A 17,751-nucleotide genomic window follows, 5' to 3' on the forward strand; every position below is an offset into this window, starting at 1 on the left:
TTGGTTCAATCTAGAAGATAACAAGGTTACACATACAAAATATAGAACTTCCTTCACATGAAATTCACACGGTTCTCTCTTAAATGTGAATAATCGAAATCTCTGACCATATGATTGAGAATGAAAACATGAATTAACAGGGAAAAGGGAGAGCATCACAGCATTAGCTCCATGGGTCATCCCAGCCGTTGGGTCCTTCTCTTTTAACAAAGTCGATAATGGCCTGCACAGCTTCGTGGACTCGGTTAGACAGGGAGTGGTTCCCGTGTTCAATTTCGACTTTCTCTGCACCACCCATGGCTCTGCACAACCTGCAGGGGTTAATGAATCGGCAAAATCATTTACTCGGATAAGGAAACATGCACACACTCTCTGGCACATATATGCATGCAATAAAGATATTTTACAATTACGAACAAGATATGCTGAATTGAACGTGCAATTGTTTCCAGGAGAAACCAACTAGATCATATCATCAGGTAATGCACAGTATTGGATGCAATAAAGAGATGTTCTAATAGGCAATGTTGCCAGGAAAATTTTAACTGCAAGTTAGTTTCTGGTCTCACCTTTCAACCAAGGCTTTCTTATCAACATACTCTGGCACGTATTCATCATCCATGGAAAAGATAACCTGAAAGAAAACCACCACATTCGCAATCTTGAGAATTCTAGTTATTAAGCAAAACATGATGATAAATGCCAACTGATTTCAAAGGAGAAAGAAAATACTACACCACAAACAAAAAAAGCTGGTTATCAAGTTTATGAATTACAATGTTTATTGGTTTGTTTTCAGTTTACACATCAAATACCGTGAGTACAAAAAAATATGAAAGGCATACGTTACCTGGCAAGGAGTGTTAGACATGTGTCCAAGTCTCATTTTAAGCTGGTGGTCATTAAGGTCTGAACTGAACATGTCATCATCTCCCATGTAGGCACAAAGGGAGTTATATCTAGCAAGACATTGGAATTCTCAACAAAGAAGAAAAATGCAATAGCATAAAAGAAGTAAAAAGGAAAATGATCATGGAGTAAAATCAATCACAAAAAAGACTAATGTGACCTCAAAGATTCTGTAAAAATATACAAAAGTTTCTTGATCTCACTGGATATATGATCAACTTTTATGAAATGAGGAATTATAAAAGCACATTATCATTTTAAGATGGAAGACAGTGGCAGTGTACTTACCTAAAGGCAGTTATTGGGGCAGAAGGATCTGCTTCCTTAGGCATTAAATCCGAACCCCGACCTTCCTTTATCATACTTGAAGCCAAGTCAATCATAGCAGCGGTTTCAGGAAGAGTTGCCCTGTATTCTCGATCACTAACTGGAGCCTGAACGTTCAAATTAGGCAATATGACTAAAGCTGCGAGTGGAAACAATACATATGCAGGGGAAAAAGAAAAAGCCCTTAAGCAAATGATAAAGGGAAGGAAGTCATCGTTATTTCATGGTCCTAATATATACTCTTGCACTAAAATATTCACATATTAGTTCAAAAACATTAAAAATAAATACATCAGAAACTTCCAAATAGTAATAAGATGTTACTCTACTTCAAGCTATCAAAAAGTGGATCTCAGCAGAATTTCTGCTTAAATGATCATGGTAACAGACTAGTAAAACTCCCATCTCACACCCATATAGTGAGGTACATAAGTTGCAAATAAAGTATACTTAAAGAAAACAAGCTGGTCGAAAGAATAGGAGCTACCTGCAAAATGGCAGCACGGACTGCTCGGGAACAAGCTGCAGTTGTGCGCATATAATGCACTATATCCTAGTTTCATGAACAAACAGGTAAATGGCCACCCTTATTACCTCAAAAAAATGCATTGATAAGCAGCCACACAAGCTTTGATACAAAACAAGTTTAACACAAAATTGGCGGCTACCTGACAGCCAGTGCTATGGCCAAGAAGGACCACACCCTCGGAATTTTCTTTGTTGATCAGATAACTGATAAGCTGATCGAGCTCCATGGCATCCTTTAAGACATATGGTGCAAGAAAATCTTAAAAACGGAGAACAATAACATGAAGTTTGAGTGACACAGCAAGGAACAGAGTACAATCAAGGTACATACATTGTTTCAAGTTCAACTGCTTAAAAATGCAAAATAAAGAAAAATATTTATAGTTTAAAACCATAAAATGTTTGGCGGAAGGTTATGTTAATGAAAATCTTGGCAGGTATTAAATAGCCAACATCTGAAAAGAACAAATATTTATCTCCACCAACCAAAAAGAAGGAAGAAGCGAATAAGCAGCAAGCTTAGTTAGCTCACTACCCTTCCGTCATTTTTCAAATGAACTCTTATTAAATGGCACAAGCAAAATTGGTGAAGTAGCTGGATAAATTCTTTGAGCAACATTTTAGATAACTTCACTAAGACGGCATGGTGTTTGAGTCTAAAAATGAATCCCCCAAAAAAAGATATTTTTTCATAGAATTTGGAGGCGAAAATCCTCATCTCTATATAAGACACAGTTTACGAGAAATTAGATCCCAGTCTTTTCAGTAGCATCGGGAGTCATTTTTTGGTCTATTTGGAAAGCAAGGAATGCAATTGTGTTTGAAGGATTATCTCTTGACAGGCTCTATCTGTTTTTCATTGTAAGATTTAGGTTATCTAAATGGTTTAAAGCCAAGTATCCTAAATTTCCTATACAGGAGGATTTGCTCATTGGGGATCCATCACTTGCAGATGGTATTTCTGTTTCTGAATCTAAGGACTGTTATGTGCTTTCCTGGCTACCCCCCTGTTGATTTTTTGAAGATGAATGGAGCTGTAAGGTTAAATGACTCGGTTGGAGGTATTGGAGGTATTCTAAGGGACTGGAATAGTTGCACTCTTCTGACTTTTTCAGAGAATATCGGTCAAGGTTCCCCACCAGTTGCTGAGTTGAAGACTATTAAAAGAGGCATTGAAATCTTTTTGGCATCACGTTGGTTTTCTGTCACTAGGTTGATTGTTGAGAGTGATTGTAAGTCAGCAGTGGAGTGGGTCCACTCTCCGGCTGTGGCTCCTGTTTTCTTATTGCCTATAGTTAAAGAGATTCTATCACTCTTCTCTGAAAAGGTGTTGTTAATTAGGTTGATTCCAAGGGCTTGTAATGGGGAGGCAGATAGTTTAGCAAAGAATGGGATTGGTTGATTGTAAGATTATAGCTGTTTGTTATTTTCTTTCCCAGTTAGTAGGATTTTCAAGTAGGTGGAGTTGTTAAGTATTATGTCAGTTTTTCTGGTGTAATTCTGGTACAGTAATAAAACGAGGCACTCTTTTCCTCCCTCCACTAGTGGATCTTTTCTGTTGGGAAAGGGTTATCTATGAGGGAGGTTTTTAATGAGGCCTCCTATTCATATAAAAAAAACATGGAAAGCACAGGGATTTACCCAACTCATGTCATAGTATATGAAACAGAAATTAAAAAGAAGAAATTCAAGATTCATGAAAAATCATCAATCTTACTTGTTGCAAGCTGGAGGTTCCATATCCATTGTATGAAGATGACATAAGTAGTTGAACAAGTGACCATTTTTCATTATCCAAAGCAATTGCAAGAGGTTCCAAGTATCTGAAAACCAAAAGGAAGGGTTACATTTAAGAATCAAAAGATTGAAATTCATAATAGACATTTAACCATGAATAGAAAAACATTTATCTTATGTGTTCAATATCTCTTCTATATTTTAGTCAAGCGGAGAAAGGTTTGTGCCTTCTCAAAGGTCTTGGACATCTCACTTCTCAAATTGCCAACAGAAAATATTTAGTTACAACTTTGTTTGAGACTTTTAGCATTGTAGAGAATAAAAACAAAACAAATTTACAAAAAGAAAAAGTCTACAGAGGCATCGCACTTAAAAATGTTCATCTTTGAAGAGAGAATCATTCAATAGGATGGACAGAGTAACTAAAGAAAGTGAATGTCAGTGACCTCCACCATTATGATTGATCACATTCCTATAAACAGATATCCATTTCTTTCATGGAAGTAACAGGAACATACTCGGTTGCTAGAAATCCATCTGTCAGTCCACCAATGAAAATAACTTGTTGCTTATAGTCACCTGTTTTGAATGCAACCTAAAAAGGTAAAAGGTAAAAGATGAAATAAGAAATATCTAATGTAAAAATAAATATGAAGCCACAGAAGTCTGATTTCCAATAAGAGAGCATAATCTTGGCATTTGAGCCATATCGAACAAGACTAACAAATAACCCATGTTATCATCCAACATCCGAAAAATTAAACCATACGTGCAAAATATACCTGCTAGTCAATAATGTTCCAACATTATTATATTATCAAGAAGCCAAACTAATAAGCTATTTTGAATTCACCTGCTAAATCCAGCTAAATAGTATCATCATCTAGACAAATTGACATTTTACTAAAATCTAATTATTATAAAACCAAGCTGCATTTACAATTCCAAAAAATGGATAAAGTAAAGCTAGAAAAGGAATGACAACTGTTCTCAAAAGGCATAAAACTAATCCCCCATTATTGACTGGAATTATGACCTGCAATCTAAAATGCCTGCTCAATATTTAACTATCAGGAGATGAATGGAAATATTCCAGCCACTTTAACCACCACCAACGTGCTGAACTATAGTCCACGACGATCAAATTGCCCCTGTATTCACAGGCTAAAAATTCTAATCCAAAAGATTTACCTTCAATGTGCTCAATAGAGTAGTTCATTGAGATTGACAGCATGGTATCTTGCAATAAAAGGCCAAATAGTAGCTAGAATAGATCAGAAAAAGCTTTCCCAAAATGAAGATAAACCACTAAATAATCACCAGACTTCTGAATGTTCAGAATCAAGTAACTGTACCACGAGAGCTAAAACTAAAAATTTAAAGGAACAAACTTATGCTCAAAGCTAGGTTTGAGATTGACCCTCAGGATTTAAATAAAAAAGATAACAATCAATCCTAAAAATCAACAATCCAAAACAATTTATTAGCCCAAGTAAACAACAAAAACCCTTTTCAAGCTCACCCTCAACTCGAATGAATCAAATTGAAAACTACCCATCATCAAGATCCCACCAATTTCACTAAAAACCCTGACTTTTAACTCAAATTCAAGCTAACCAAATTAAAGAAAGGAATTAAAAAAAAAGTTGAATTAGACGAACCTGGATGGGATTAGGCCCATACTTGAAGAGCACACCACGGAACTGGTTCTTGCCCTTGATGGGTCCTTCGTTATTGGCGGAAAAGCCGACACCAGAGGAGGAACTGGCGGTCATCTTGAGGGAAGAGGACTTCTGTTGGCGGCCCCTAACTATGCCGGAAAACCAAGAAGTGGAAGATGCTGAAGAGTTGGAGGAAGAAGATGAGGAGAGAGAAGTCATTTCCTTAGTAAATAGTTAACAAAATTAAAATTCAGCAACATCAAGATGCTCGTTACAGATTGAGAAAAGAAAGATCTCGTTTTTGATTTTTATTTTCCTTTTAAGTAAAATAATATTACCTGGGACGGAATGCATTTACTACTACATCAACTACACCAAATTACTATTAAGTATTAAAACTGAAAATATTTAATCCTAATTATTTTAAATACAAAGTAAATAGGTGAGTTTTTTTTTTTACATAAATATCATTCTAAGAAAACTTCAAATAATTTATGTTTGAATTTTCTTTTCAGATTGACATTCTTTTGTCAAAAGAGTGCGACGTCAATATATATATATATATATATAATTTTAATAAAGAGTAATTGACTTGCCATTTGATTCCTTAAATTATCCACTCTTTCCTTTTTTGCCATTTAACTCCGTAAATTATTCTATTTTCCATTCCTACAAATGCTATCATCTTTATCTCATACTAGCAAAAACCTAAGCCAATGAAACCAAAAGTCTAGCAAGAATGTGTTATTGGTATTATACCCTAACCAGTGCTTTCCTTTGCAAGTTTCATTTCCGAATCACCATTTTCATATGCAGGATCGGCAGATAAGGCATATTTCCGGTGGAGATACAAAGTTCACATCCTGAATGGGATGCCGGACAATGCTACCTCATTGGAGATCTCTTGCCGTTCGAACGACGACGATCTCGGCGGCCACACTCTTTGGAAGGACCAAGAATTCAAGCTCCACTTCATCATTCACTTGTTTAAGAAAACACATTTTGTCTGCAACTTCAACTGGGGAGTCAAGTCTTTTAAAGATGTCACTGTTTTCGACGATGTTGTGGAATGTGGAACATGCAGACAGAACGGTAATTGTTTCTGGAAAGCAGCACCTCAGGGAATTTATTTTAGCTCTGATTTCCAATACTGGGCGTTCAAATATTCTTGCTGACGGATCGGATGCGTATCAAACCATTATTTTTTGTCATCGTATGATGGAAACTGACTTTAGTTAACCTTTTAGGCAAAATTAGTGCAATAGCACTCTTGAAAAAGTATTTGAAAAATAAGTACCTGAGCATTTATTTAGTGATTTAAGTTGTTTTTTGCAATATCTTGAAAATTGAAATCATAATGTGGAAAGACATTGTGATAAATTAATGTATTTATAAATTTAGAACAACTTTAACCAAGTTAACATTTTGAAAAAAAACAAAATAATTTAAAATTTTAATTTATACTATTTATTGTAATTATTTAATTTTATTGATGGTCTAGATAGGAAGATGATGATCTTAGGCGTTATCGTCTTTAGTTTAGACCCAATGACATAATTAATAGTGGTATGAAGAAAGAAGAAATGATTAGAGAAGACAATGGACATTGGATATAGGGTTGGAAGCCCTATCCTTCAATCTTGCTTGTGAGGGTATATATGTTCTTGACTCTAAGTAATAGAGTGATTGGTGTCGATCTTAGAATTGATGACTATTGATAAGTTGACAGGTGAATAGATTTTGTTTGTTATATAATAAATTCAATTGGTGATGAGATTGATAACAATCATGTCAAAAGACTATATTCAAGTGGAAGCAGGGACGAAGCTAGAATTTTGGTTATTTAAATCATTGATCCAGTGTCTTACATACACAGATCATAAACCATGGAATATCTGCAGATTTTGCTGCTGCTTTTCTCCTTTCTTCAGATTCACTTAAACTCTTGAAAGAGCCAGGACTTGGATTCCATAACCGATAAACAAGCCTTGCTTTCATTCAAACTCCAACTCACTGATCCTGAAAATGCACTTTCAGGTTGGACCCTCAACTCTTCTCACTGCAACTGGTTTGATATTACTTGCACCACCAATGGTTCTCGAGTTGAATCCCTCCAACTCAGTTCACTCGGCCTTGTTGGCACCTTACCTCCTCTCTCTAACCTCACTTCCCTTACCACACAACCTTTCCCACAACTCATCTCATGGCCAATTCCGATTGGAGTTCAGTAGACTTTCACTTCTTCAACATATTGACCTCAGAAACAACTCCATTAATGGAACTGTTCCTGCTTCTCTTTCTCATTGCCATAACCTCGAAACAATTAGATTACAAGGCAACAGCTTTACTGGAAATATTCCACCTCAACTAGGTAATCTTCAAAGACTTAGAACCCTTGTCATCGCTGTTAATAATCTCTCTGGTTCAATCCCCTCTACTTTTGGCAACCTTTCCTCTTTAACATCTCTTAATCTGGCTAGAAACATGATAACCGGTGAAATTCCTAGTGAGCTTGGTCAGCTTAGGAACCTTCAACAGATCCAGCTTTCCGAAAATCATCTCTCAGGCCGAATCCCTGCTTCTATTTTCAACATGTCTTCTTTGATTTACTTGTCTGTAACACAAAATAACCTTTCTGGAAACCTTCCAAGTCCTCCAAATGATGGATTTTACTATCTCCCGAATCTCAAAGAACTGTATTTGGCACTAAACAGGTTTGAAGGAACCGTGCCTGGCTATATATCTAATTCTTCAAGTATTGAATTTCTTGATCTGTCTAGGAATAGATTTCATGGTCCCATTCCTTTGTTTGGCATCATGAGGAACTTACAATCCTGGATCTTGGTATAAGTCTTTTCTCTTCTAATACTGCTCGGAATTTTCAGTTCATTGATTCTCTTGTAAACTGTACTCAGCTTCAACGTCTGATGATAAATTCCAACAGACTTTCCGGTGAATTTCCCTCGGTCATGAATCTCTCGAGCAATATCCAACATTTTTGCATTTCTGACAATATGTTAACCGGTGGCTTCCCTCAGGGGATTGACAGGTTGCAGAATCTGATATCTCTTTTGATTGAGATGAAACTCTTTCACAGGTGATATTCCAAAGAGCATAGCTACTCTCAGAAACTTGCAGAGCCTTTTGGTCTACCAAAATATGTTCTCTGGAGAAATCCCAGAAATCTTTTCTAATTTAACACGACTTTCCGAAATTGCAATGGGAAATAACCAGTTTTCTGGTAAAATTCCCATCAGTTTTGGAGATTGTCAGCAGCTACAAACATTGGACCTGTCTTGGAATCGGCTCAATGGAAGCATACCACAAGAAAATTTCAAACTTTCTGGTTTAAAATACTTGATTTTGGTGCATAATATGCTTTCGGGTCCTCTCTCAAGTGAAGTTGGCAACTTGAAGCACCTTCAAGTAATTGATGTCCCTGAGAATAACTTGTTCAGGGATTTAACCTCATCCATCAGTGGCTGTTCAAGTTTGTTATATCTCAACATTTCAATGAACAACATCAGTGGTGAAATCCCGAATTCATTAGGAAGTTTAATACCACTAGAGGTTTTGGATCTCTCTTACAACAATCTTTCAGGGCCAATTCCACAAGACTTGGAAAATCTTAAGTCACTCGAGATGTTGAATTTGTCTTTCAATCATTTGGAAGGAGAAGTTCCAACAGGAAACATCTTTTCGAACAGCAGCTTGTTTTCGATCGATGGTAACGGTGAGCTATGCAGTAGTGATCAAGAAATTGCCAGAAATTTGGAACTCCCTCAATGCAAGACAGAGGGAAGACAAAGGAATCATCACTCGATCAGAATTTTAACTCCAACTGGTGGAGCTAGTCTGTTAATATGTTTGGTTTTCTGCTTCGTGTGGACTTTGATATCCAGAAGGAAGAAACAGCGGGTAAAAGGCTGTAAATCATTGCTTTCGGTGAAAGGGTTGCCGCCATTGATAACTTACTCTGATATTCAGCTTGCTACAAACAATTTCGCAGCCAATAATATACTTGGCAAGGGAGGTTTCGGTTCGGTTTATGAAGTTAGATTCAACAATTGCGATAATGGGACCAACCTTACACTTACCGTCAAGGTGCTTGGCCTGCAACAAACCAAAGCCGTTCAAAGTTTTCTTGCTGAATGTAAGGCCTTGAGAAGTGCTAGGCATAGGAACCTTGTGAAGGTCATCACCTCATGCTCAAGCGTCGATCATAAAGGAGATCGATTCAAGGCTTTGGTTTACGAGTTCATGCCAAACGGCAACCAAGAGAAGTGCCTATGTCCAGAACACGTGGAATCCGGGACTTGTCTGACCTTACTGCAAAGATTGAATATTGCCATCGATGTAGCTTCCGCCATGGATTATTTGCATAACGACTGCGAACCACCAGTTGTGCACTGCGATTTGAAGCCTGCGAATGTGCTTTTGGATGAAAACATGGCAGCTCATGTAGGCGATTTCGGATTGGCAAGGTTCCTTTCTCCAACTCCATCCCAAAGGGAGAACAGCACAATGAGATTGAAAGGCTCGGTTGGTTACATAGCTCCAGGTCAGTAAACTATAAATACATATTTACCAACATTAAAAGTTCACAGTTCATGCAATCTCAGCCCAACTTTTTTTGTGAATTTATCTGTAGAGTACGGCCTAGGGAGCAAAGCTTCAACCAGTGGAGATGTCTATAGTTTTGGCGTTCTTTTGCTTGAAATATTCATCGCCAAGAAATCAACTGATGGGATGTTTAAAGAAGAATTAAGCTTAAAAAAAATCAGCTTGGATAGAAATCAAGTTAGAGACAGTTGACCAGTTGACCCGAGGCTTTTGAAGAACCAAGGAAGTTCATTACAAAGCTCGTTCATCACCAGCTCCAGCGACAGCAGCAATGGCGGCGGCGGCAGCATTGACAGTGATCACGTCGGCCGGAAATATTAAGAACGTTTAGCAGCTGTTATCAGAGTTGGATTATGTTGCGCAGCTCAATCAGCCAAAGATCGTTTACCCATGAGAGAAACCCTGACAAAGTTGCATGATATTAAGAAATATTTACAGAATAAATTAATCAACCAATTAATTAACTAGATCTTCTACTCTCACCAATTGAATTTAATAAATAAATAAGTGTTTAATTATAAAAAGGAAAATAAGGTAATTTAATAGAGAGAAAATTGAAAATAAATTGTATTCTCAATTTTTTAAATTATTCGAAAATTTTATTGAATAAGTATGTTAGATATAAATCTTAAATAAAGTATTACTATAATGATGTTATCGTTTTATAGAATCCGCTAGTTTTATTAAAATAAATAAGTATTCAGAATTATAATAAAAGTTTATAACTATAAGTTTAAACTAAACATATAATTAAGATATTTTCTTATAACCGTTGACATAAAATCTAACCACTTAAGATTACACAATAAAAAAATTAAAAATCGAACAAAAGATAAAACAATAATTAACGCTAATCAAATTACAATTGAGATAAAGGAACGATTAAAACAAAATATGAAAAAAATCAAATAAAATTTGAACCAAATTTTATTAAAAATGATAGGACAACAAAACAACAATCTCAGTGCATGAAATACAACACCATTGGAGATGTTGTGGCTAACTTATTGGAAAGATAAAAGCGTTTGTGAATAGTGAACGATTAAGAACCGCTGTTTCAAGGGTAACACATATCATACTTGGCGGTTTTAGAATTAAACATGCAGGGACCTTTGGGGGTTATATTCCACAAGCAACGGTTGCAGTGGCGTGAATCCCTGTTTTGCTCGTAAATGTCGAACCAATGCGATCCTCCATTCCATTGCATATTGCAGAAAAACAAGGTGTTCCCCCAGAAGTGTGGGCGGAACTTGAACTCGAAGTGGTTGCGGTAGGCGAGGACGTGGACTCCGAGATCGTCGTTTTTCGATTTGCAATGGATGGTGAGATCCACCCCGATGTTCAAGTCGTTGTAGATTATTATATCGGCTTTGTGTATCAAGAAGCTCGCTTCGGTCGCAATGAAAAGTAGGGTTAGAGACAACAACCAAACCAAGTCGGTCGCCCGTGGATTCATGTTTGCTTCTGCAAAATAGAATGAAAAGCTAATAAACGATTTTGAAGTGAAAGAGGCTGCTCCCATTTGGTATTGTAATAGTATATATAATCCAGAGATTGCAATATTATACAGAAAACTGGAATCATTATGAGTAATTTTGTATAATAAATGAAATTTAATTTGGTGAACGTGGACTAAAGGGTTAAATTAGGTATCATGTGGTTTGGCTATCAAAATGTATACGACCCCGTTAGATATATACAATTAATGAGAGGTTAAACTACACTATTAATCACTCAATTATTATCTTGTTTTTGTCTTGGCTACCAAACTACAAAAACTTTCAATTTTGTTACTAATTATATTCCTTTATCAGTTCTATTTTAGCCACTCTATGTGAAATAATTAACGAAAATTATGATAAGACCTTTATTAATTGGTATTAACATATTATTTATAAAAAATACATATTCTATGAATTTGGTTCTCAATCTAAAACTTTTAAAAACTATTTATAAAAATTCAAAAAATAAATAAAAACAATATATATAGTTCATTATTTTCACCGGCCAACGTTGCCTCGGACGTGCTTTCTTTCTACTTCTCCAATTAGTTTTCTATGGTATAACCCTAGAAACAAGCCTTGAACTTTTAGCATTCCCCTTCTCCTTCTCCGATCTCATAATTTGGCGATCAAATTAGCTCTCTCTCTTTTCTGAATTTTTCGACGGTTGTTATTGATCTATAATTTAGAGGAATGTGTGTATGGAGAGGAACTAGAATTACATCTTCTTCAGTCGCTCTTTGCTTTTTAAATGAGAAGCAGTTGTACTGATCATTCTATTCCAAGATTTGTGTGAAATTGTGTTATGCTATGCTCACGAAAACCATCAATTCAATCAGTTTTTTATTCAAATCTAACATTGGTAAAATGGGTTATTATCCCATCAAACATTCAAGACTAGAAATAATAAAACTCAAGGATGCTCAAAGACCTACGGTGGCTGCTCTGCTCACCAACTAGAAACTAACGGCAGCAACATATCAAATTGTCGTCAGCCACCGCGTCGGAGCCTCACTCTATTGCCCCAGCTTCAACATGCTATAGTTTTTAGGGCAGTTCCAACTACAAACGTTTGGACTTCCGATCTGACTTTTCAACAGTTGGATCTTCCGAAGCAAGTGGCGGTCGTTTGTCGAGAAAGAGTGAAAGTTCAGAGTTTAAGTTATTTACAAAAACAAAATTGAAAAAAAAAAATAAATATTTTTAAATTTTAAAATGAGAACCGATTTATGAAATTTATAGGTGTGAAGGGTTTAAATATATAAAATTAATATCAAATTGTATTAGTTTCACTAAAACAATTAAATGAGATTGATCAAAATATATTGAAAACAGCAGTGATGAAATTGGAAATTCTTTTATTTTAATGATCAAAACAGAAAAGTTGGATAAAAAACTGTATGTATATATTTTTTAAAAAAAGGTTAGAAATAAAAATTTAATTAACCTTTACGAAATAATAATAACTAATTATTAAACCGTGCGAGTTTATGACGCCTTCTCATTTTCAGAATTGCATATACATAAAATGATGATTTATAGGTCATCAATTTCACCTATAAATTATCTTTTATAAAAATAAATTTTACCATTTTAAATATATATATATATATACGCACGATAAGGTTATAACACCCCGGCGTCAAAAAAATCAACTTTATCAAACACCAGAGGTTTTAAAATTTTGAAAAGAAAATTTATCATTTTTTTAAATCATAAATGTTAAAAAATAAATAAACTATTAGTTTAAAACACGAATGAGTTAATCTATCTTTAGAATTGAAAATTTGAAAAATATAAAATTTATTTTAAAAAATTAAAACACTAGACTTCACTCGGATTTGAAAAAGAAAATCCACACATTAAACAAATTATCGAAATCACGATGACAATCTCGTTAATTTTATTAATATGAGGATTATTTTAATTTAACAAACCTTAGACCATTGTTGGGTATCTAATACCATAATAAATTATGATTGAATATAAGTGACATATTAAAAATGACTAATCAAACCACCACAAAATAATCTTAATTAAGTAGCATTCAAGGATATATATATATACATTACACAAATTTATACTTGTATATAGAGAGAGAAGGGGGGAGGGAGAGAGATTATAGAGTTAAATTTGGGAGACGGCGGTTATGGGAGGGAGGGAGTTATTTGATGGAGGATTTGAGTGTTTGTGAAAGACTTGCAATAGCATAATTGGTTACATAATAATGGTTGTCTGAATCATTTGTTGAGGGTGATTGGTGGGCGTATTGTAGTTGTCGAGGTGTGTCCATGCTTTATGTTTAGTGTTATGGAGTTTGGTGGTGTTGTTTTTAGCAAGTTATGACATATATTACTTAACGGGAAAATAAAAAATAATTATCAAGACATTGTATACGAAACATAAGCATATCAAACAACAAAAAGGTAGTATCGAAGCGATAAGTTACTCAAAGACTGAAGAGCAGTTCTTCCGAATGCTTCACGTGGTTTCACTGCTTCGTTTTGTTACTTAGATTTCGGATTTAGGGTTCCTGCGATCACAGTGGAGATTATAGAAAAGATGAAGGGTATGATGATGCCCCCTCTTTTTATACCCCAATTTCACCCACTTAGTAAGCTTTTCACGGCTGACAGAATAATCACTCCTGGTGGTATGGGACGACACGTGTCAATTTCAAATTTTGTTTTCTTTTTTAGATAATCATGACCAGAATAACACAATACTCGGTAGTTTAAATTTAAATGTTATAATAAACAAAATGTCATCCAGAAAATTCATGAGATTCAAATTAACCCAAATCCATCGATTGGGCAACTCCAGCTTAATCCGAATTTGGCCCAAACAAAATATAGTTATGCCACTATTAAATTATATTTGTAGGATGCTTTGTAGATCGTTATAATATATTTTTGTAGATCGTTATAATAAAATATATTTTTGTCTCGGGTTTGAGCACCAGTAATATCATAGTACGAGCGTTTAATGTCAAATGATTAAGAGTTATCTTTAAAAAGATATTACCTTGTAAAATTACAAATTTTGCCAAAATTATTTACAACACCAGTAGGAGATGCTGTGGCTAAATTATTCGAAAATACAACACCAATAAGAGATGTTGTGACTAATTTATTGGAAGAGACAAAAATGTTTATTGTAAATAGTGAGGGATTAAGAATCGCTGCTCCAAGAATAACAGATATCATACTTGAGAGTTTTATAATTAAGCATGCAGGGACCTTTGTGCTTTATAATCCACAAGCAACGATTACACAGCCTGGAATCCCTGTTTTGCTCATAAATGTCGAACCAGTGCGATTCTCCATTCCACTGTATTTTGCAGAAAACAAGGTGATCCCCCAGAAATGTGGGCGGAACTTGAACTCAAAGTGGTAGTGGTACGGTAGGACATGGACGCCGAGGTCGTCGTTCTTTGATTTGCAATGGATGGTGATATCCGTCCCGACGAGCACGTCGTTTTAGACTAATATATCCGCTTTGTGTAACAAGAAACCCGCTTCGCTCGCAACGAAAAGCAGCCTTAGAGACATCAACCAGCAGGCACTGTTGATCGACCGTTGATTCATGTTTGCTTCTGCAAAACAGAATAAAAAACGACCGTGGTTCCTCGTGTTTTTGTTGATTACTTGAGTTTCTGGGTATGAAGTGAGTGAGTAGCCAGTAGGGTTTTTGTGATGCAGTGGAGGTTATGGGGAGATTTTGGAGAAGATAATGAATAACACTTAGAAGGGGTGTCAATTTATTCCTGTACGCCAGTAAAAAGTAAAAATCATGCAACTCATGGATAGCCTCGTAAATACCACGAGGAATAAATTCTCAAAATATGTAAGTAAACCCTAACAAGCGTTTACGTCATGTTTATTTCTTCGATTACTTAATTTACCTGTTCCAGGTTCTTAAAAATTGTGGGATGATGTTTCCTGTTCGTGCTTCTTCTCAACTAGAGTAATGGTTAGCTATACACACACATATATGTTGTCGGGCATTAATGGTAAAACAGTAATTCCGTGGCACCCAAGGCCATACACATGGTAGACATGCAAACTAGCTCTTCATTTTAAACTTCAATTGCCTCTTTAATAAACTTGTACCTAACATATTAGTTTACCCTCAAAATTATTTTATAAATTTTATAATAAAATATTAAAAATGGATTCCAGTTCAATCACTGGTACATAAACTAAATAAATTAGGTATTTTTTTACTCATTTCTTAAGGATTGAGGGAGAAGAAGTTGAATAAAGATTGCATCACCGTTTTATTATTATTATTTTATCAACTTGTCTTTTGAAATATTTTTTCTTCAGATTAAATTATGTAAAATGAAAATATACGTTTGCTGCCACGATCTACAAAGCCCCAAATTAAGTTCAGAAAATTAATATTTAGTCTTTTAAGAGTTTTAAAAAGAAATAATTTTAAAAATTATTATTATTTTTTATTTTTTAAAAAATTAAATAAACTCTTCAAATTATGTCACCAATGATACGCACGGCATACAACCTCATTTGCAAAAATTATTTAAATCCTTAATATTGAGCATTACCATGCATGCAGTTATGAAAAACATTAGAAACCTTGAAAAGAGAAAACACTGCAACAAAAAGACGAGTAACCCCCAACATAAGCACAACACGTTGTCTCCGAACACACCACTTCAGAAAACCTAAACAAATTAAGAGAACTAATAACTAGACATCACCAACATAAACATGGCTGGCTAAAACATCAGGGGAGGGGAAAGCACCACCAAGACCACTTGCGCCTCCGGGGCCGACGCCGCCACCGGTACCACTACCGAGACCTCCTAGGCCACCGATACCCGTATAACCACCTATTCCAGCTGCTCCACCAATTACACCAAATTTGCCGATCCCACCAAGGCCACCGACTAATGGGATTCCACCAGCCATGCCACCATAGCCACCCACCCCAGCAAAGCCGCCAACTCCACCGTAAATAAAATTCTTCTTGTCATCAACGCCACTACTCTTTGGTGAATCCGCCTGCGCTGCACCGGCTCTCAACGTTTGCTCCTCCATTGAGTCATCACCCGGTGGCACATTACGTGCATTGCTTGCATGCAGCAGAACCACCAAAACAAGGACAAGAAATGCAAAAACCCTACCCATCTTTCCCTCTTACCAGATAAATGAGTTAGCTAAGTAGGTAGATTTGCATGGAAATGGCTTATATATAGGAGATTGAAAGGTGGGAGACAGTTGAGCACAATAAATAGCGATCTCGAGATGGCAAATTCTTTGAAATTTTGAATCAGGGTGTTAGGTAGGTGAAAAGAAGAGAAAATTTAAGCAAGTCATGTGTTCTGTTATCCATGAGAATTGCATAAACCAATTACTTCACTTGTACCAATATCTACTTCCCTTTGATTCCATTCAACCGGAGACTGCCAGCGGTAGACGCACGTCCAAGTTAAGATGAGCAAATATCTAACTTGAAATTCAAATTTTTTTAATTAGTAATTTATTTTATCGACTGGGTTCACTTTAAAACTTTATTTGTCTCGAAAATATTTGAGTGTGACTAATTTGTGTGAATATTGGGCAAACTTTATATTTTTTTGGCTTAGTTATAAGACATAATTCTACGAGATTTTTTTATCCATAACAATAATGTGACAACGTCAACGATTCAAATGATATAACATAAAATTGACACGAGAAAAAAAAAAGTAAATAAAAATTAAACTAAAATAATATAAAAATTTAGAAATATATTTGAAAATTTTATGTATTTTTATATATTTATGGAATTTTTTAATTTTTATAACAAAAAATATCAATTTTTAAATATATATTTTTATCTTTTATATTTTTATATCACATGATCATTTTTAAAATTATCACGTCATTTTCAAACCATGCCACTAGAAAACACAAGCATTAACTATTTGAACAATAAGTGTATTAATGCCAAATAAAACCATTATATTAATTATTACTTTTTAGATCCACTTATGTTTTGGGCTTTAAAATGGATCCAAACTGTACTCCATCCATTTTACTTTTGCATAATGTCAAAAAAAAACTCATAATGTATAATTAAACAGTCACTTTATCCTTATATTTTTAAGTGTATTTTGATTTTTAACATTTATCATTTTGATCCTTTTTTCTTGTTCCATCTTTTTCGAATAGTATGAGATGATTACAATGTAATCTTTGTTCAGAACTTTTTTTAATCGATTGACAATGCACATACACCTTGCAAATGTAACTGTTCGAATTCGAAATTTTTAGAGAGAACAACACTCTCTTTTACCATTTACGATTGAGACCACATATATATATATATTCTTTTAAAGATGCAAGATACTTTATGATTTGATGGATCATCAGGAAGCATACTTGTGGTTGACCTTAAACCAAACTAATTACCAATTTAACGTTCAAAGCAATTGAACAGGCTTTGGCATCATTTTG

At 35.1% G+C, this 17,751-nt stretch overlaps 4 protein-coding genes across 4 annotated transcripts; 2 read left to right on the forward strand and 2 right to left on the reverse strand.

Moving 5' to 3' along the window:
- Positions 1–13: 13 nt before the first annotated feature.
- Positions 14–5,381, reverse strand: LOC120219379 (UPF0613 protein PB24D3.06c). Its single transcript, XM_039216196.1, has 9 exons — positions 5,163–5,381; positions 4,020–4,096; positions 3,482–3,587; positions 1,905–1,997; positions 1,724–1,789; positions 1,198–1,343; positions 851–959; positions 570–634; positions 14–311 (listed from the first exon to the last, which is right to left on the reverse strand). The coding sequence occupies exons 1-9, from the start codon at positions 5,379–5,381 to the stop codon at positions 164–166; spliced, it is 1,029 nt and encodes a 342-aa protein (XP_039072127.1). The 3' UTR covers positions 14–163.
- A 1,671-nt stretch (positions 5,382–7,052) lies between these two features.
- On the forward strand, positions 7,053–8,020 carry LOC120219381 (receptor-like protein 12). The gene has a single exon (XM_039216197.1). The coding sequence runs from the start codon at positions 7,188–7,190 to the stop codon at positions 8,010–8,012; it is 825 nt and encodes a 274-aa protein (XP_039072128.1). The 5' UTR covers positions 7,053–7,187; the 3' UTR covers positions 8,013–8,020.
- Positions 8,021–8,089: 69 nt separating this feature from the next.
- LOC120219228 (receptor kinase-like protein Xa21) lies at positions 8,090–9,977 on the forward strand. Its single transcript, XM_039216072.1, has 3 exons — positions 8,090–8,114; positions 8,260–9,723; positions 9,814–9,977. The coding sequence occupies exons 1-3, from the start codon at positions 8,090–8,092 to the stop codon at positions 9,975–9,977; spliced, it is 1,653 nt and encodes a 550-aa protein (XP_039072003.1).
- A 6,022-nt stretch (positions 9,978–15,999) lies between these two features.
- Positions 16,000–16,440, reverse strand: LOC120219229 (uncharacterized PE-PGRS family protein PE_PGRS46-like). Its single transcript, XM_039216073.1, has one exon. The coding sequence runs from the start codon at positions 16,438–16,440 to the stop codon at positions 16,000–16,002; it is 441 nt and encodes a 146-aa protein (XP_039072004.1).
- Positions 16,441–17,751: the final 1,311 nt, after the last annotated feature.

Source organism: Hibiscus syriacus, unplaced genomic scaffold (assembly GCF_006381635.1).
Source record: "Hibiscus syriacus cultivar Baekdansim isolate YM2019G1 unplaced genomic scaffold, ASM638163v2 tig00110206_pilon, whole genome shotgun sequence".
NCBI lineage: Eukaryota > Viridiplantae > Streptophyta > Magnoliopsida > Malvales > Malvaceae > Hibiscus > Hibiscus syriacus.